Source organism: Centruroides vittatus, unplaced genomic scaffold (assembly GCF_030686945.1).
Source record: "Centruroides vittatus isolate TY-2023 unplaced genomic scaffold, ASM3068694v2 contig_742, whole genome shotgun sequence".
Classification (NCBI taxonomy): domain Eukaryota; kingdom Metazoa; phylum Arthropoda; class Arachnida; order Scorpiones; family Buthidae; genus Centruroides; species Centruroides vittatus.
Window position 1 is genome coordinate 1,105,246 of NW_027122478.1, and position 22,474 is coordinate 1,127,719.

The window sequence follows — 22,474 nt, forward strand, 5'->3', positions numbered from 1 at the left end:
TGTGAAGAACGTCTTCAAAAAACAAGAAAAAAATTGTTTACATAATGTATTTATTCATTTATCAGTACAATTTTTCCAGAAACCACTAAAAATACATAATAATCATGTCTCAATTTTAGTTTTCTTCCATTTTCTGTATGTCAATCAATATTTTAATTGCTATTATTAAACACACTAGAACCTGTAACTTAAAAGTCGATAAATATCTGGTAATATCTCTTTTATATAATGATTTTCAGAGAACTATTTAGAAGTGAGCTGTTGATTTTATCAGACTAATTCTCTGCAATTAATAATAGCTAAATAATTAATTCTCTAACCTGTGTCATTGGATATTGTCAAGTCTGCATGTGGCTTTCTTCATAAAATCAGCAATGATTGTCATTAATGGAAATTATTTTTTTATACTGTTTATTTACTATGTATCTGGAAGGGCATACTATTACAACAAGAACAACTCTTACCATGTTGCCACCCTAGATTCATCTGAATTCCTTGTTTGTTTTCTAAACTACTGATAATATTGACATTAAAATTTTTTTAATTTAATTTTTTCAAGGTTATTTTAGATTTATTAATATTATGTTATGGATTGTGTCCTAGTTGGATTATGATATTAATGCCTAGTACTATAATGGATCAAGGTAATGGCATAGCTAAATAAAAACTTATTTTTTTATGCTATTTGTGTGTGTATCTGTATTTAAGAAATTTCTGGTTATTTGGCATGTGTTTAGATGGCTGCTTTCTGTAATGGGTTATATATACTGTTGTTAAGGTCTGTGTTCCAGATTTTTGTATAGTATGTGGTTATGATACTTGTGCTAGAGAGGACAAGTGCAATAAGTAACTTAGCTATTATTCATGGGTACTTTATTTTATGGACAAGTTCTATGAATATTTACTAAATTTTTAGTATATGTATTTTGTATTTGGGATTTGGAATGTATATCTGTTATTGTTTATCAATGAATGTGATGTCTAGCCTGCTGTGATTATGACTCAATTATAGTGTATGTTGTTTTTTAAAACTATCTGCAGTGTGTATTTATAGTATGGTATCTGTAATAATTCATGTTTGTGTGCAAGCTTTTTATGTATTTTATTTGATTACATCAATATATGTTTCCAATCTTTTAGTACATAAGATGTACCATATATATTAAAAGATTGCAGTCCAGTGTATATGTATGTTGTATAGTTTGTGCATGATGTGGCATTTCTTACTATAAGTGTCATGTCTTTTAAAATGTACTTTTTGTAGTTTTCTTATTTAAGATCTGGTCTTGTAAAGGTAATAATAAATCCTTCTCTCAAAAGAATATCCATGAATCAGCTATAGTTTGATGCTGTGTTGTCAACATGATTCTGGCAAATAAGCCATAACAACTCAAATAATTATTATAACAATGTATAGAAAAAGAAAGTACTTAAACATCATAAAAATTTTAAACATTTTTCATAAATTTTGAATTTTTAAAATAAATTTGATATATGAATTTCTGAAAGTGTATTTAATATTATAATTTGTTCTTAATTTTCATAGAGAGAATGGAGTTGATAAATCAAAGATGAAAGTTGGATTTGTTACTTACAGCAATGTTGTCCACTTCTATAATGTGAAGGTTGGTAATTATTTTATTATGTGAAAATATTATTATATGTTTAGTGTAGTATTATATTACATGTTTTGACTTTGAATGTGCAATGTATTTCTCATATGATAGGCTGATAATGTCAATAAATATAAAATATTTATATATAGAAAAAAAAGGATACTTGAATGTAAAATTGTTTTTGGTTCAGTTTGTTTTTATTCAATAAAAAGTTTAAAATTATATTTATATATCATTAGTTTTTATTTTCTAGAATATTTTACTTTCAAAATGACAATTCTATTGCTAGAATTGCTAATACATAATTTTTTTTTTTTAATTGATATGTGCACTCACCAGTTGATCAGGTGATAAGATACAAAGAATGCTAATTTGGTGTCTAAAATTTATAAATGATATTGTTAAATGTTTAATATTTTTAAATTGTGTTTTTATTATTTCCTTTCAGTTAATCTGTTCTGTTTATTAAGTACATTTCTCTATTTTGTACAAAATAATTAGAATATTATCTAAATTGGAGTTGATAATAGCAAAACCTTATGGAAATTTGAATAAGAATGCAAGTGTCATATTCTTAATTTATTTAGTTAATTTAGCTACTCTGAAAGTTGATAATCTTAGATTTATTTCCTTCATTCTTTTTCTTTTCTTTTTTTGGAAATACTCAGATTAATGTATAATTCTAGATATTAGAGACCAATTTTCCATTTATACTTAGGACAAAACTGTCATCTTAATAAAATAAACTTTTATCAAAAAGCCTATCATATAAAGTAAGACTAATGCTTGTTTTATGATGAGAAATTAGCAACAAATCCAAAATGCTTATGATGATACTGATAGATATTATCATTTTTGTTTTTCACATTCTTTACTTCAAATTATTTTTAATATTTATTGCTGCATGTGAAACTTCTGATAAGCAAATAATTTCTGCAGTTTAAACAGTTTTACTGTTATTACATAGTTTTTTTTTAACAATAAAAATAAAAATTTGTAAATAGAGCTGAAAATTCTGTCATAGATTTTTATTTACTGTTAAGAAAGAAAATATTTGTTATAAACAAGACATAAAAAAATAAAAATTTTAATTTCTTAATTTTTAATTTCCATATCCTCTTATTTATAATTGTGTGAATAAAATAAAGTGACAATGAAATATGTACAGTACTTATTAGTACTCCAAAAGTCTTAATAACAAATTGGCTGTTTTATTGAAGTATAATATTTAACACCACAAAAGAATCCAAGCACTTTCTGATTTCTAGTTCATCATCAGTGATTAGTGCTCTGTTACTTCTAAACTGTTCAAAAAAACTTGTTAAACAAATAAAAACCAAATTAAAAACACAAAAATCTTAACATTTTGTATGTTCTTAATTTCAAAAAACGTTTTAAAGTTCTTGGTTATAATTTGTTTAAGGAGTTTTTTTTTTTTTTTTGGATAGTTTAGAAGTTAACTAGAGCATTAATCCTTGAGGATGTACTAGAAGTCATAAACTACTTGGATTCTTTTGTGGTGTTAATTATCGTACTTCAATAAAATAGTTGATTCTGAAATATTAAAATGTTATATTGCTAAATAACTGAAAAAAATGAAGTTTGAATTGCTACTCAGTCTTCTGCATTCAACTAATGATAATGAATCTTTTCTTTTAAGAAACTTAAACTTCTATAAATGAAACTAATATTACTTTTAATGATTACAGAAATTCAATTCCAGAATTGTTGCAATATTAAACAGAAATGTAATGATCTGTTTTCAATACAATTAGATTGTTTATTGCATTTTATAATACAATATAATTTTTTTAACAAATACAAAATAGTAGTATTGATTTTTGTATGAAATTATGATATGCTGATATTTTTATTTTTAGGGAAATTTAGCACAACCGCAAATGTTAGTTGTATCTGATGTGAGTGATATGTTTATGCCACTTTTGGATGGATTTTTAGTTAATGTTGAAGAAGCTGAATCTGTTATTGAAACGTAATTTCTTTTTTGTTTGTTGTTTATTTATATTTTTTATTTTAATATTTCTTAACAAAATAATTGTATTTGTATAGTTTAATGGAAGAAATACCTTTGATGTTTGCGGACTCTCGTGAAACAGAAACAATATTGGGACCTGTTATACAAGCTGGATTAGAAGCATTAAAGGTTAAAAATTTTCTGTTGTAATGATTTATAAGAATGAAGGAATTATATTTCACTTGTGTATTAACAGTTAATCTGAGTATGCATAAATAATGATTTTAGTGATACATTTGTCAGCTGATTATTCACTTAAAAATATTTATTAATATCCAATATTTTGTTATGATATCATTTAATTTGTTTTGTTTTAATACATTATTAAAATATTAAATTTAATAATTGATTCAGAAAAGCAAAAATGTGTTTGAATATTTTTATTATAAAAAACTTAAATCGACACCTTAATGTTTGCTGAGAAATTTTTTAATTTAACGAACGTTTTCGGCCTCATCTATAGGCCATCATCAGGTCGAAATACAAAAATTGGAACGCTTACGTTCCATACATAGAATACAAAATTCAAACTAAACATTTTTTTTTTTTTTAAATGGAACTAATTAACGGATAAATAAATAAACATATAGCGAGAAACTAGAAAAACAAAAATAATAATAACAAACGAACATAATATCAATATTACCTATCCTAACTATAAATAATTCAATTTAAAATATAACTAAGTTCATGCGCTTCCTATAAGTTTTTAAGGGCATATTTCCAAGCCGAAGGAAGACCCTCCGCGTCCCTTGCATTAATACATTTATCTTTTAGCTTATTTCTGTAAATTTCCATTTTTTCCGCTGTTCTCGCCAAAGTTGGGGAATGTACCTGTTTTAAGATTTTCGCCTCATTCCACCGTACCACAGATCCTTCAGCTTGCCCCATCTGGGCTAGTACTGTTGTATTGGACCCTTTTCTAATATCATACTTATGTTCCTTCATCCTTATTCCTAAGTTTCTAGTAGTAACCCCCACGTACTCTTTATTAATACCTAACAACTGGTTCTCGTAGGGGATCTTATACACACCTGCCTTATCTTCTTTTTTAACTAATCCTTTATCGTTTCTAAGTATTTTATACAAATTCGGAGCCCTTTTTAAGATCACCCTTGCATCCTTCATGCTTGCTATTTCTTTCATAATCCCTCCTAGATATTTATTGAATGTAAATTTCGTGTACCTATAAGGCCATTGTCTAGTGTCTTTATCACTGCTGGTCTCAAATTTTCTAATAATTCCCTCTATGCCTTTCCTCTTATACCCTAATCTTCCTGCTATCCGTATAATTCTTTCTATCTCCGTAAGTCGGTCTATCACATTTTCACAGTATATAAAGGTCCTTCTAATCAAAGCTCTAAATGCCGCTAACTTATATTTATAAGGGTCATAAGAGCTAGCAGGAATATAAAGTGGGCTATGTGTAGGTTTAATGAATACGCCAGTGGATATATGCCCTTTGCTAAATACGATGTTAATGTCTAAGAAATGCAACATCCTAGAGCTTTTTTGCTCAAACTTCAGGTTAAGGCCTTCTTCGTTTTCGTTAATTCTATCCACAAAGTTAGCAATTACCCGATTGTTCTTCCATATTATGAAAATGTCATCCACATATCTCTTGTAGTATACTATGTCACTTTCGAAGCCGCGCAGCACTTTTAATTCTACTTTTCTAACAAGTTCGCAAAGGAGCCCCGAAATCGGGCTTCCCATTGGTACTCCCCTTTTTTGCTTGAATGTTTGGTCTTCGTAAACGAAGAAGGATTCGCAACATACTAGGTTAGCCATTTCTATAACCTCCTTTCTGTGTTGTGTTAACGTTGGGTTTTCTTTAAACAAGAACTCCAACAGCGCTTCTACGCAGGATTCAACCTTAATAGACGGGTACAAACTTTCGTAATCTAACACAGTTCCAACTTCTTCATCCATCAAAGTAATGCTTTGTAGATCTTTAACTACTATAACAGGATTCTTTACCACAAACTTATTACTTTCCATCAGCGCGGAGACGTATTCTTGGAATTTTTTTTTTCTAGGAGAAATGTAGGACCTTTTCGTTTCTCCACAATAGGCCTTATTTCCTTACCCTCTTTATGGGTCATAATGAAAAAACAAACATATGATAGGGCCTTAGAAGAATACATCAGAAAAACAGAATGTATCAAGGTCAACAGTAATATAGTTCAAACTATTGATAGAAGGGTTAAAAAGCTGGAGGAAACCAAACTAGCGAAGATATTACCGTTTCTCCGAAAATGCCGGAACCCTAGACCAGGGCTCCCTAGACTCTTTGCCTTCGCTAAAACCCATAAAGAGAGTAAGGAAATAAGGCCTATTGTGGAGAAACGAAAAGGTCCTACATTTCTCCTAGAAAAAAAATTGCAAGAATACGTCTCCGCGCTGATGGAAAGTAATAAGTTTGTGGTAAAGAATCCTGTTATAGTAGTTAAAGATCTACAAAGCATTACTTTGATGGATGAAGAAGTTGGAACTGTGTTAGATTACGAAAGTTTGTACCCGTCTATTAAGGTTGAATCCTGCGTAGAAGCGCTGTTGGAGTTCTTGTTTAAAGAAAACCCAACGTTAACACAACACAGAAAGGAGGTTATAGAAATGGCTAACCTAGTATGTTGCGAATCCTTCTTCGTTTACGAAGACCAAACATTCAAGCAAAAAAGGGGAGTACCAATGGGAAGCCCGATTTCGGGGCTCCTTTGCGAACTTGTTAGAAAAGTAGAATTAAAAGTGCTGCGCGGCTTCGAAAGTGACATAGTATACTACAAGAGATATGTGGATGACATTTTCATAATATGGAAGAACAATCGGGTAATTGCTAACTTTGTGGATAGAATTAACGAAAACGAAGAAGGCCTTAACCTGAAGTTTGAGCAAAAAAGCTCTAGGATGTTGCATTTCTTAGACATTAACATCGTATTTAGCAAAGGGCATATATCCACTGGCGTATTCATTAAACCTACACATAGCCCACTTTATATTCCTGCTAGCTCTTATGACCCTTATAAATATAAGTTAGCGGCATTTAGAGCTTTGATTAGAAGGACCTTTATATACTGTGAAAATGTGATAGACCGACTTACGGAGATAGAAAGAATTATACGGATAGCAGGAAGATTAGGGTATAAGAGGAAAGGCATAGAGGGAATTATTAGAAAATTTGAGACCAGCAGTGATAAAGACACTAGACAATGGCCTTATAGGTACACGAAATTTACATTCAATAAATATCTAGGAGGGATTATGAAAGAAATAGCAAGCATGAAGGATGCAAGGGTGATCTTAAAAAGGGCTCCGAATTTGTATAAAATACTTAGAAACGATAAAGGATTAGTTAAAAAAGAAGATAAGGCAGGTGTGTATAAGATCCCCTACGAGAACCAGTTGTTAGGTATTAATAAAGAGTACGTGGGGGTTACTACTAGAAACTTAGGAATAAGGATGAAGGAACATAAGTATGATATTAGAAAAGGGTCCAATACAACAGTACTAGCCCAGATGGGGCAAGCTGAAGGATCTGTGGTACGGTGGAATGAGGCGAAAATCTTAAAACAGGTACATTCCCCAACTTTGGCGAGAACAGCGGAAAAAATGGAAATTTACAGAAATAAGCTAAAAGATAAATGTATTAATGCAAGGGACGCGGAGGGTCTTCCTTCGGCTTGGAAATATGCCCTTAAAAACTTATAGGAAGCGCATGAACTTAGTTATATTTTAAATTGAATTATTTATAGTTAGGATAGGTAATATTGATATTATGTTCGTTTGTTATTATTATTTTTGTTTTTCTAGTTTCTCGCTATATGTTTATTTATTTATCCGTTAATTAGTTCCATTTAAAAAAAAAAAAAATGTTTAGTTTGAATTTTGTATTCTATGTATGGAACGTAAGCGTTCCAATTTTTGTATTTCGACCTGATGATGGCCTATAGATGAGGCCGAAAACGTTCGTTAAATTAAAAAATTTCTCAGCAAACATTAAGGTGTTGATTTAAGTTTTTTATTTAATTCTGCTGGGTACGAGTATGAATCATTTATTATAATTTATAGTATTTGCCAAAGTTGTTTCATCACTCTACATTTAACAATTAATAGTAAGATTAAATTATCTCAATATAAATGGATTATTATTAATACAAATTTTATAAAAATCAGATAATTATATTTTATATATAATAACCAATAAAATAATACAAGGAATTTCATATAGTTGTAAACAGACAAAACAAAAAATAGAAAAAGACAAATAAATAAATGATAAGATACTAATTTCACATTTTATTAATAAATTCTAATAATTTGTTTATATTTTTTAAATTACAGAAACTGTAACAACAATTTATAATTGTGACAAAAAACCGCAAGTAAAAAATGCATCAATATTAGGTATTTTATGATCAGGATCTGTTTTCATTAAAGCAACTTTTACAGCATTTTTAAATCATAAAAGTACCACTTTTCTTGATTTCATTATAATTAGTTTAGCTTCTGTAATAAAAGCCAATCACTGAAATGAAAGTTGTTTCAGAAGAACATTCATCAATTATTGAAACCCATTAACAGAAGGACTAGTCATTATATATGTAATTTACAAAACATTTCTTCTAAAAGACAGATGTCAGTCAATAAAATGTCCAATAAAGATGAAATGGAAATTGAATAATTTTTTATTGGCAATTTTAACATTTGATTGCTATTTTTGTATTTCTAAATATTAAATTTATATACAGTAGAGCATCGATTAACCAACTTATCAGTTAACTGAACACATTCTAGTCGGCAAATTCAGATGTTCGCTACTGATGTGGCACTACAATATTTGGTTATGTCTTGGCTACTTTAATATTATTTTTGTTAAATTTTTGCATGTTTTAGCTGGCAGCACTGGCTCAACCATGAAAGGAAGGCTAGTATTTAAACGAGGCTTAATTTTCTAATTATGCTGAATCAGAATCTGTTTTCATCGGAGATATAAATTTTGGATCTGTGAATTTCACACTTGTAATGGATCGTGCTGTAGTTGTTGTACCGTTCGCAATGGCAACTAAACATAAATGCGTTGTTCTCAGTGTTTCCAATAAACTTAAAATAATAGATCAGTTGAAAAGTGGTGCCAGTAGATTAAGCTTAGCTGGGGAATATGGAGTTGGAAAAACCACAATAACAGACATTAAAAAGAACAGTGATGCCATTAAAAAATTTGCAAGTGTATTTGACAGTGAGGATGGAAGCTTGCACAGAAAAACGTGTGGAAGATTTAGTGGCAAAAAAACGAGTATCAGCTGTGAAGCAAAAGAAAATTTTAGACTTTTTTTCCTAATGTATAGGCCTACTTTATGAAAAATATGTAACCCGAATATACATTTTTTTGTTTTATATATTTTACTGTACAGTACAGTACTATATTTATTTTGTGCAAAATAAAGAAATAATTTTTCATGATACAATAGCGACGATTATTATTTTTAAAAAAACTTTTTGTTAGGCTTAACATTGTTAAAAAATTCAACACAAAGTGATGCACAACAGAGAAAAATTTCATCATGGGGTAGGTTAATAGCGATATACTAATATACTATACTAATAATGTATGTTTTCATACTTTTCGGTTATCCGACTTTTCAGTTATCTGACTTTTCAGTTATCCAACCAGCCCCAGTCCCCAATTAAGTCGGATAATCGATGCTCTACTGTACTTGCATCTAAATATCTCATATTTCTTACAATAACATGTAAGTTTAGATGTTTGTTACTAATTACTAATGATTATATGAATACCTGTTATTCATTAACCTTATTGCTTTATTTAATTTTACATCTTGTTCAACATTCTCTATATAGTTGAGACCTATTGTATTGTAATGGTTACACTAGCCAATGAAATTTCGACATTTTTCATTCACTCAGTTATTGTTTAGAAAATGCATGAAGATATTTTACTAGTGTTTTCTAATTCTAAAGTTATTTATTAATAATTTAAATTTTATACAAATGTTGCTTTAATTTATATAAAATGTATTTTTACATTATACAGTTTAAGACTTAAAGTAAATTAACAAAATGGTGAATATGGCATCTTTAATTCTGATTTCATTAGCAAAATGGCAAAAAATAATGCTGATGTGTGTAAAACATCTTTTATGAGTGGTTATTTAGTTTCATTGACAGTTAAATCATGTGACACAATAATTGCCATCCTAACAATCTAACGACCAGATGGCCGAGCGGTCAAGGTGGCAGCCTACACTCTGGAGGACCTAGGATCAAATCCGGATGAGTCAAAAAATTCCCAGGAATTTTTCGGGGGCAGTCCTTTTGGATATGTCTGGTCCCTTTCCTCAACATTCTGCCGCCCCGTTGTGGGCCTGGCTAATCCCATAATGGTCTTGTTATTAGAGGCCTTCTTATTGCCCACATGGAAAGAGTTAAAAAAAAAATCCTAATAGCCTAAACTCATTGTTTTTTTTATTGCAATAACTGAATTTGTAATAGCAAATAATTATATACATTTAAAATGAGAGCTCTAGCTTGACTGTGCAAGTTAACAGTTTACAACTTTTGTACAGCTCATCTCAACCAAAAGCAAGAAAATCTTCATTATTATAAAAACCAGTTTTTACTATCATAATAATAATAATAATACTCTGATAGAAGTTATCATAGTGGTAATACTATTTTTAGCTTTATTTTTAGGAAGTCTTCTTAAAAATAAAACAAAAAATACTAAGACTCCAGTGGCGTAGATCTGACTAAACTTTGAATACATTTAGTTGATAAATGATGATACCAAATATTGATCAGTATTTTTTGTAACTGGTTTTCAGTAGGCAAATTTCTTACAGCAAACTGTTTTTCATTTGAACAAATTCTCAGTTACATTCAGATGAGGTCTGTTTTTAGGACAAGAGTCAATTATTTACTTTTGCATTAATGATGATAATGTATAATCTGATGATAAAAATGAATTCAATGTAAATAGTATACAGAAATGCTTATTTTGAAATGTTTAAAAGAAACTTTTCTTTTATTATGTTATGATGCAGGATAGAATCATCATAATTTTCTTAATTGCTCTTGTTAATTAAATTACAAATTATTGTGGTTTTAAATAGTAAGTTTTAAAAGATTTTCTAGAAAACTGAGAATCTGTTGACCAGAGATGATGCATGTCCCAAAATGACATATTGGAAAATTTTGTTTGGTACACAACATATTATATGATTTTGTTTAATTTTATTGTATAAATTTTATAGAATTATTTTATATTTTTCTTTGTATTGATTGTTTTACATTATTTTGTTTATGAATATTTTTTAAGGTTACTCAACTTCAGTAATTTAAAACAGTAACTAAAAAAGGATTGACTTGCTGTTTATAAAGCAACATATTATTAAAAACAGCAATATTTATTATCTCAAATGTAAAGCAACAACTCTGATTATTATTACACAAATAATTAGAAAAATCCTGTAGAGTGTAATCATATTAAGAACCCTGGTGACTCAATATAATGTAGTCTTTAGAGTCCAAAAAATTCAGTGCATGAAACCACACTATAAAGAGTAATCCTTTATGCCAGATTTAAGTACAAGTTATGTTACATGATGGCCACTGTTTATCAACTATAAAGTAAGTTCGCCCTATTCAGACATTCCCTACTGTCTATTTTGTTGTGGCTTTTTCCAATCAAGGGTTAAGCTATGTTTATGTAATTCCAAGTCAAAAAATAGACACAGTTGGAAAAATATTGCAGATTGAGCCAATTAATTTTGAACTCTGTTGTTAACTATCAATGTAACTCAGTAGTCTACAATAAGATGAAATAAAAGCAGTAGGATCTTGATATACTGGATGATAAATTGGGATCCATAAACTGTGTTGCCAGGTTGATGTTCTCAAAGATATTTATATTGAGCAGTTTCTTTTTTAAATAAAATTTTTTCTGTTATGAAAATCAAAATGAAGGGATGAAAGGAATCATTATTTTGTAAATGGTTTAAAGTTAGAATAATTTTAATTTGGAAAGCTTGCACATAAATTTTATAATGGTATAAAAATGGTATAAAATTAGTATGCTTGCTAACTCCAGTGATAAATATAATTTTTAAAAAATGAATCAATTAAAATGAAAAGAATGAATAATCAATACTTTGTTTTGTTGCATTTGTTAAAACAAATCTGTGTAAATTTTTTAAATATTTTATCAGTTAACAACATTAATTACATTCTTCTTTATAGGAAATAGAAGAAGATAATAGTAATTAATAATTATAAAGAAGTATTTTTTTATTTGTACTTTTAAATGTTAAGCCTAGAAACAGCATATAAAACAGTAATTACTATTTATAGTATTATTGTAGTAAATTATTATATAATTTAATAAAATTGAAGTTAAAATTTATTGTTTCTGCAAAATGCATTAAAAAAGAAAAACTAAATGAATAGTATAGATAACTGAAATTGTTGAAATATTTTATAGGCAGCTGATTGTTCAGGAAAACTACTCATTTTTCACACCACATTACCTATTGCAGAAGCTCCTGGAAAACTAAAAAATAGAGATGACAGGAAACTATTAGGATCAGAAAAAGAAAAGGTAATGATATCTGAATTAAATATTATCAAATATGAAATAATTATAAAAGGATAACTGTATTAATAAAACTGTTGTTGATTATTGTTTACTTGAAATAAGACAAATGATCTTTAAAGCAATTCCAATTCCTTTTGGAATTGCTTTCAAGCTGGTCATTGGTGTTGCAGAGAGCTGGTTAGTTGACCAACCCCCAAACAGTTACTTTTTGCAGGAGTTACAATGTTCCTCCATTTTTTAATAAATGTGTAGAGTTGAAGGGTTTGTTAAACAAAATATATTTAGTTTATCAAATTTCTCTTTTCTTCTAGGAAAAGTTGCAAACATTTCAGCATTCCCCATACACTATGATATGTTGATTATAGCAGATCTTTTCTCCATACCAAATTTAAGCTTTTTTTTTTTTTTTATATAATAAAACATGTGAGAAATGATAGAAAAATGTTTTTAAGTTATTTAATGTATTATGACTTAATCATGCAAATAACATGCTAGTAATAATAGAAATTTTTATTTTATCTGATATGAATTTATTTTTTATTGTTTTATAATTTTATGCAATGTTACTAATAGTTGAATAATGATTTTGTTTCTATTGTAGACAATTTTAACACCTCAAACAACTTTTTACAACAATTTGGGTCAAGATTGTGTAGCAGCAGGATGTTGTGTTGATTTGTTTCTCTTTCCAAATGCTTTTATTGATATTGCTACTCTTGGACAAGTTTGTAGGTTGACAGGTGGACAGTTGTATAAATATTCTTATTTTCAAGTAAGAAGACTTAAATTTTATATTAGAAATATAAAATAATTATTGCTGTTATAAATATTATATACCAAAGTTAATTATATTTTATTTGGGTAAAGTTTATTTTTTAGATGAAAATATTGCTTAAAGATAATTTTAATTTTATTTTTTTTATAGTTTTTTTTTTTTTCACTTTATAAACATGTTTATTTTAACTGTGTTTGTAATTTAAAACAATTAAACTATTTTGAACTATTCAAATGAAATATGAAAAACTGATTCCCTGCATAGAAAATTTGCAAATGAATACACTGAAGTTAAAAACTTTTTTGAATTGTATCAATTAAATTGCTAAATAGAAGTCTTATCATCATTTATAAACATTTTCTTTATTTTTCGTATTTTTGTACATTTATTATAAAATAAAAATGAAATAAAAAAATTAAATAAAATTTTAAAAAATATATTCAAAAACATCATACAAATATGGATATGTTTTAAAAAAGAATAGTAATAGTAGTCAAAAACTAATCTAATTTATCATCATTATTATTTTTTTGTTTTTTTTTTTTTGCAAAAAATTGGTTCATTTCTTAAATAATTTTTCAGAAAAATTTTATGATCATTGTCATTATAAAGAAATTTTGCATTTTTGGACATTTGGAAATTTTGCATTTGGACATAAAACTTTTTAAATATTATGTAAATATTTAAAAACTCATATTCCAAAAATTTTCAATTTCTTCATAGTTTTATAAGATTGAGAATTTCTGCTTTCATGTGAAATACTTTTTGTTTTTCTGTGTATTCTGATGCATAAGAACATTATTAAATGATAAATAGGCAGATGTTAAATTTAAAACTTGTTATTAATATTGTTTACAGCAAGAAAGTGAACATAATTACAAATTTTAATGTACAATTTTAATAATTATTACTATTATGAAAGAGATAATGAATAAAGATAATATATCTCAAATAAGTAAATTTGATGCCTAAATTTCTGAATTATTTTGGGCTATATTAATGTTAATTTTAATTAAGATTTTAATTTTGTCTAAAGATAAGTATTATCATCTTGTTTAAATATTAATAATTAGATGTTTAATTTTGAATTTAATTAAATAATTTATGTAATTCTGAAGGAAAGATCAAATCTTTACTAAATTTTGTCTTCCTTCAAAAATGTATGTTAAGTTTAAATTATTTGTCTGAAAATGAAGATTGGACTAAATGATCTGAATAGCATAACTGGTATTGCATACATCTAGTACAGGTGTAGTGTGCTTGAATCTTGCACTGTATTGCAATTTCTCTCTATACTGTCTGAATTATTAATGAAATGAAAAATAATTAAACAATTATTCATAGTCTTATATTCAATTACTAATAATTAAGAAAAATAAACAAACATTAATATTGCTTATTTCTTTTTGAATATTTTTGGTAACAACTTTATATATAAGTAAACATATATATTATATTTAGTATATATAAAATATGAACTAATTTGCATTATTTTTATTGTATTAACTATTTAATATAAATAAATTTTTATTTTTGTTGTATAATGTAGGCTGATATTGATGGTCATCGGTTTTTAGAAGATTTGCAACGAACAGTAGAAAAATGTGTAGCATTTGATGCCATTATGAGACTGAGAACAAGTACTGGTATGTAACTTGCTTTAATAAATATGTAAATTAAATACAGTAGCCCCTTGTTATATTGTGCATGTCAAGAGACAAAGCAAATGAGTGATATATTAGATGGCATGACATAATTGATGCATTTCTCCATATGTTTTGTCTATTTTCAATCTCCATGCTGACTTGTTTTTTGTCAGTTGTATTTCAAATAATTGTAGTTTTAGGTCAGTAATTGGAATAATTTCTTTGCAGGTAAAAATTCAACGGCATCCAATTTTTTTATATTATTAGCTAAAATGTTTTTATGTTTGGAAGATGAAAAGAAAGTGTGATTTTTCTGAATGAGTAATATATCACACTATGAGAGGCTATTGTATAATTATAATGTATAAAAAAAATTCAAAATTCTCATATATAAACAACTTTAAGTCTGATAGTTACATTAAAGCCAAATGATTACTGGATTAATACTGGAATAACGATAATATAGCTCAATTTAATCTAGTAATCATTTGGCTTCAAAATTTTCTTTTAGTTAGTTGATTAGTTGAATTTTTTTCCTTCTTTTTTTAATTTTTATAATAATAATTAACATTTTTTGAAATTTGTTTATGGAAACTAATATGTTTTTATCATTTTTAGAAAGAATTTATATTAATAAAAATAACCATAATTAATTTAGTAATACTGAACATTTTCATAATTATCATTGTAATACTTAATTATATATTGTTGAAAATAGTTGTTTAAAAGCACATGAAGTTACACATAATTAAAAAAATCTATAAGATTATTAGTTTTCAAGACAAAATTAAAATAATATAACTCAAATAATTTTATTTAGACAATTTTAATCTGAATCATAATAGCTATTAAAAAGATTAATTAAAATATGGGACAAAAAGCAAATAATTATAAAATATTTTAAACTTTAATGTAAAATAAAAACTTTATTGTTTACACAATACCTTGTTTAATTTAATAACATTCTAATATTTTAAGCTTTTTGCTGAACTTATAAGCTGAAACATAAATGAAATTTTAATTATTTAAAAATTTTGCAAATTTAAAAACTGTAAAAAAACATGGATTAAAATTATATTTGGAAAAATAATTCATTGATTGAATTATTTCAATATCAGAAAATTTCATTCAGTATCAAATATTCAATGGATGGTCAAGAGCACAAGTCTGTTATTTTTTTAGACATTTCTCTTGAAAAAAATCGAATATCCCCGCGTGCAGTAATGACGAATGCTACATCGTAAATTTAATAGACAGGAATAAAACATGATTACCACTGCGGATGTATCTCAGAGGCATATCGCCACGCGTACGATAATACGTTACTTTCCTTGAAATTAATACATTTCCCCGATTTGGTAGCCTTGTAAATCTCAAGAGTCTCCAAAGCCCTGATGTGGTCCGTCTTAAACGACTTCTTAATGAGTCTGGTGTTATCGAAGTCTGCTCTTATATCGGGGTCCGTAGCGTACGTCGACAGGGCGGTGGTGTGTCTTTTTTTGGCCACATCATATCTATGCTCAGAAACCCTTTTTTGAACAGATCTCTTGGTAGACCCGATGTATACCAGGTCCCTTTGGAACCTGTGATCTCTTATCGGGATACTATACACCCCTGGTGCCCTTAACATATCTGGTTTGTCTTTAGCGTTTCTGAGAAGCGAGTAGATAGATCGCGTCCTCGAGTATGCCAACTCGGTGCCCTTCCTTAGCGCTATTTCCTTGTACAAGGAATGCAGACGTTTGTTGTATTGTACAACCGTGCGTTGGTGTTGGTCGGGATTCAAATTAGACTCACTCCGCACCGCGGAGGCGTGTCGCGCTGTACTTGTATCAAGGAAATTACGGGCTAAACTACGGATAAGGTTACCTCCGTACCCATGACTAGCGGCAATGTCTTCAATGTGTTTAAGCTCCGTGATCATATCTTCTCTTTTAGAATTATGGGTGAATGCCCTACTTACTAACGCCCTGAACGCCGCCATCTTGTATGGATATGGATCTTCAGACCCAGCGGGTATGTACATAGGCAGGTAGCCGGGTTTGTAGTACACCCGCGTCTCAATATTGTTCATATTGAGTTGAATGGTGACGTCTAAAAAGTGCACTCTGGTGTCTGATAGTTGATCAAGTTTGAGCGTTAGGCCATACGGGTTGTCATTTACGCTGTGCAAAAAATCATCAACCTTCGGCTCGTTCTTCCATATGATAATCACGTCATCCACGTACCTACGGTACAAAATAATATCAGGTGTGAACCTGGAAATGACTTCCCTCTCTAACCGCCGTAACACTAATTCGCATAGGTCGCCCGAAATAGGGCTCCCCATGGGTACTCCCCTCTTTTGTAGATATGTGGTATTGCCGAACCTAAACAGCGAATTGTAGCACATTAGATGCGTGAGCTCAAGTACATGCTTGCGGTGTGCTGGAACGTTGTACTTGGATAGTAAGACGTCCCTAAGGGCGCAGAAGCAAGGTTGGAGTTTGATGGATGGATACAGAGCCTGAAAATCAAACACCGTGACGTGCGCGTTCTCAGTTATCTGTGTACTTTTCAACTCGTCGACCAGCTCTCTGGAGTTCTTCACCGTTAGAGAATAATTAAAATAACCAAAATAACCAAAATAACCTTAAAAACAAAATAAACAAAATAACTCTTCAACCTTAAAATAACCAAATAGGTAATGTTTAAGTTGAAGAACTTGTATATTGGAATTTATTTGCTGAACTTATAAGCTGAAACATAAATGAAATTTTAATTATTTAAAAATTTTGCAAATTTAAAAACTGTAAAAAAACATGGATTAAAATTATATTTGGAAAAATAATTCATTGATTGAATTATTTCAATATCAGAAAATTTCATTCAGTATCAAATATTCAATGGATGGTCAAGAGCACAAGTCTGTTATTTTTTTAGACATTTCTCTTGAAAAAATATGTAATTAAGAACAGATTTTCTTTTATTTCTCCAATTATAAGTCATTGAAAAAATGGCATGCTTTTAAAATTTATACATTAATAATATATTTTAGTGATGCAATGAATATTCGTTTACTATTTGGTATTCGGCCTATTTTTCGCTATTTGGCCAAATATCGAATACCTAAAAACAGGAGTAAGAAATAACAAAAACACAGTAAATTAATAATTTTGGTAACTTTTATTAATGCTGAACATACATTTCAAGTTCAAAAAAGTGCAATTTTTTGCTTATTTATCTAAAAGTTCAAAGGAAAAGTACAATTACGTGACTCATAGCCTGGTGATAACGGAAAAAAGAGACAGATAGGATGTTAGTATAAGTCACAGTTATGATTTCACAGATTTGAGACAGCTTGGTAGCCTGAATGGTCCCAGTCTTTTGCCCGTGCATGCTAAGTGACTTTCATTATAAGCATTTAGCTTTCTGAAGTCTTGAGAACAATTATTTGCCATTGATGGCCGTAAATTTTGCGCCAATAAGCTGCCCTGACTCGTTTGATTATGTTATCAACTTAATTTCATATTTATTTTCACGTTTTCACTTTGCGGTTCTTCTCTGTTCTTTTTCCGTTATTTACATATGTAGGCTATTTCATTGTTATCCACATTTGATATCATCACTTATCACATACCTCCATGAGGCTCATGTCTGTCTGCTACAACTGTCAAGAATTAATGCGATTGGCAAAGCATGATGACAGCAGGCCAATAGAGAGCAGGATGCACAATCCTTGCCATAATGTGGTTTGTGCACCAATTTTCATACACGCATTAATCAAGCCAAATAGTCGGTTATTCGGCCACACTCCTGGCCGAATATTCGGTATTCAGCCTGAGTCCAAATATACTGTTCATTTTACATTAATATATTTTAAAAATAGATTTACTTTTTGTGTAAATAAAAATAATAACTGCTATATGATTATGATTTATGCAATCTTATTTTATGTGATTTTGAAATTATTTGATTCTGCGATACAAGTGTTACATCTATAAAAATTAAAATAACATTATTTATAAGTGTAGAAAAAAATCTTATAAACTTGATCACTAATTCAAGAAATTAAAAAAATTGTAGTGAGTGAATGATATTTGCAAATTATCCATACTTTTTTACTATAAGAAAGAAAACTTTTAGTTAAAAAAGAAAGAGGGAAAAAATAAGTTTTTAAATTTTAAGAAAAATAATTTTTCATTACTTTTAAACTTTTACATTCTTTTTGTTCCATTTTGTTACTACATTTAATTTTATACTATTTATGATAATTATTAAAAAAATTTTTAGTCTTAACAATTTTTTAGTTTTTTTTTTAATATGTGTAAACTGTTTTTGTGAGTACTTATGCATTTGTGGAATATATTTTTGAGTTACAACATTTATGGGATAATTAATCTCAATTTTCACCAATCTTTATATATGCGCTCCAAGAATACATTTCCTATAAATCACAATCACATTGTATATCAGAAAATAAAAATGTTTTATTTTATTCTAAAAGTTTATTGTCTGATTTTAAATGTTCCGATAATAATTAATATTTTTAATAATTATATTTCAGGTATAAGACCAACTGAATTTTATGGCAACTATTTTATGTCAAACACCACAGATGTAGAATTGGCATCTGTAGATTGTTATAAAGCTATTACGGCTTGTATTAAATATGATGATAAATTAGTTGAAGAAGAGGGAGCGTATTTTCAAACTGCTATTTTGTACACCAGTTGCAGTGGACAACGTCGACTCAGAATACATAATTTAGTTTTGAATACTTGTTCACAGATGGCTGATCTATATCGTAATTGTGAATTAGATACTATCATGAATACATTTGCAAAAGAAGGTAAGTTATTTTGCTTTATTTATATTTGGTTTCAAAATATATGAACTTAAATATTATAAATCAATAATTATATAATACAACAACCAAAATGTAGATTTTACTAAGTTATTCATATAATATTAAATTGATTAATTAATAAATACATTTAATGCCAGAGATAGGAAAATTTTAAAACTTTTATGTTAATTCATTTGTTAGTTAACTAATATATTAGCAAAAGAATAACTTGAGAAAATCCATAAGTTCTGATTATTGTTTGATTAGCACAGAGATCAATAATTTATGACTCTTAAGTTCTATGTAGTTTTTTCAAGAATAATCTGTATCATTTCCTCAAGTCATTTTGTCACTGTTTGAAGATCTCAATTGATAATATAAGTTAGCAAGTGATGAATTACTACTACTACTAAAATGCTTATTACAAGGCATTAATTATAAAACAATGAGTACAACTATTTTTTACCAGTGGTTTTCTATTTTGTTGTGATAAGATGTTTTATAAAAATGCTTGTGTTAGAGAAGTTTCTTGTTGTAAACAAATCTTGTGGCCAGATGCACAGAGTGTAATGTAAAGGAAGAGTAGTTGTAGAATGGAAAAGTGAAGGGAAATGAAATATGAGGGAGAGAAATGTGGTACAATAGCTAATTTCATAGAATTAGTTTTAAACAAAATTTCAATTATACACTAAAAGAAATATTATATTTGCATCTAGAAAAAATATATTTTTGTGATTAACTGAAGTTGTAGTTTGTTTATTTAAAATATATTTTCATTTATCTATCTTGTGCTTATACAAATGATTTGGAGTCATGTGAAAGATAACAGTTAGATAATAGATATAGATTAAAAATAGATATTTTATATATTATCTTGATAATGTTTTTATTATTATGAAGATTCTGAATTTAAATAATTTTTATGTTTATTTAAATGTTTTTATAAAATACAAAAAAATATTTGAAAAGTTGTTTTGAAGATTTCTAGATTTAAATCTAAAAGTCAAAAGGTGTGGGGGAAATAGAGGGGATCACTCGTCATATCTCCAATGGGGCTGGACCTTAATGAAGATTTTACTCATGATTAATATTTATAATTTTTTTTTAATATAAAATTCTTCTCTAATTTCAAAATTAAGTTTTTAGCCATTTTATAATAATTAATAATAGAAGTATTTAAATAAAATCTCATAAGAGATGATGCCCCCCACAATTTTAAAGTGTGACTAGAAAAAGTATGCAACTTCTTGCTGGATTTGTTTTTTGTTGTGCAATCTCAAACTGTTATTAAATGCATTTGAGATTTTTAAATCAATGCAAAAATTGATTTTAAAACATTACAAATTAAATAAGTTTAATAGTTACACAAGTATCTAATAAAACTAATCTTTATTAAATTTTTAATTTAGAAAGTTCTGGAAGAAAAGAATCAGCTTGGAGTGGGACTGAAACCCACAACTCCTGCAAATCATGCAGATGCCTTGCCAATTAATTATACTGCCCTGACTCCTGTCCAATCTTCATCTCCAGAACTATTAATAATTTAAATATACCATATACAGATTCCTCATGATGCTAACTGGAGATGACAACTTGTGAGAGTTGCAGGTTTGTCCTACACCAGGTTGATTTTCTTCCAGAACTTTCTAAATTAAAAATTAAATATTAATTTATTTATAACTATTTAATTTATCAAGAGATATCATTTAGCATCCATTGTAGAAAATGTATTGACAGGAACTGAGCTCACATTGAGAACTAAAAAAAGTGCCACAAACCAATATATAGATTATGTTTAATTCTTTTTGTGTAGTTGTTGTCATATTTGTATATTGGACAAATAAAAAGCTGGACATAATTGTCTCATACAATACATTATAATACTGAAAATACTTTTATAGATGATTATTTATTTTAAACAAATTTTATCATAGGTTTAATGCTAATTACTAAACTAAAATATGTAAATAATTTTAAATTTAAATAATAATAATTATTATTATATATACATATAATCAGATCAGAAATATTTCCTAATAACACTACTCTAGAAATTGAAAAAAATTTTCAGAACAGAATCAGCAATAAGTGAATTTTATTCTTTTTTGTTTGCTGAATCTGAAAATGAAGCCAGTTTTCTCCATCACCTACCACATTTTTATTATATACCATTAAAAAATTGATGAAAAATGTGAATTTATTGGTATATTAAATTTCATGCAATGCTACATAAATTTCTAATACTCATATTTTATTTTGCTGATTACATAAAAAACTGTTGTATAACATAACTAAAACAGGCATAAAAAGTACCTGAAATTTTTGTAACTGGAGTCAGATAACCACTTGTTCCTTCGGTGTAGGATCTTCTCTTTGCAGAAACCAGCAGTAGTCACTCATCATCAATTCGTCTCATCTCCTTTGGTAACGCTGCTCAATTTGCAATATGTTATGGTGAAACTGTTCACCCTGCTCATCACTCACTACACCCAAATTTGGTGGGAAAAAGTTCAGATGAGAATGCAAAAAATGAATTTTTAAGGACATCCTACAGCCTAAATTTTTATAGTTCAGCAGGAGTTTTTTTTACTAAAATATCATTATTTTGTGCTTTGTTATTTCCAAGAAAACCATGGACTACATCCTTAAATGATTTCCATGCCTTTAGCGCTATGTTATTCAACTTTTTGTCAAAATTTTCATCATTAAGTAATTTTCTAATCTGAGGTCCAACAAATATTCTTTCCTTTAATTTAGCTTCACTTAACCTAGAAAACACTTTGCTTACATGTTTAAATCCTGGTCCTTCTTTATTCAGTGCTTTAACAAAATTTTTATCAACCCCAATTTTGTGTGTGTAAAGGGGACAAAATTATTTGCTGAGGGTTGACTAATGGAACATACTTAATATTGTTTTGCCCAGGAGAGAAAGTCTCTCTTTTTGGCCAATCTTTAACCACATA

General features: G+C 28.2%; 2 protein-coding genes across 2 annotated transcripts in view; both read left to right on the top strand.

Annotated features, from left to right (window-relative positions):
* LOC136981044 (protein transport protein Sec24C-like) overlaps nt 1-22,474 on the top strand; it is an 82,100-nt gene that overhangs the window by 50,609 nt on the left and 9,017 nt on the right. The window contains exons 10-16 of the mRNA XM_067277309.1: nt 1,547-1,625; nt 3,497-3,609; nt 3,687-3,780; nt 12,149-12,265; nt 12,864-13,034; nt 14,587-14,683; nt 19,230-19,514. Coding sequence (XP_067133410.1) covers nt 1,547-1,625; nt 3,497-3,609; nt 3,687-3,780; nt 12,149-12,265; nt 12,864-13,034; nt 14,587-14,683; nt 19,230-19,514 — 956 coding nt within the window. The remainder of the gene's footprint in view (nt 1-1,546; nt 1,626-3,496; nt 3,610-3,686; nt 3,781-12,148; nt 12,266-12,863; nt 13,035-14,586; nt 14,684-19,229; nt 19,515-22,474) is intronic.
* The window catches only part of Herc4 (HECT and RLD domain containing E3 ubiquitin ligase 4), a 148,488-nt gene that overhangs the window by 41,927 nt on the left and 84,087 nt on the right, over nt 1-22,474 (top strand). The gene's annotated exons all lie outside the window — the stretch shown is intronic.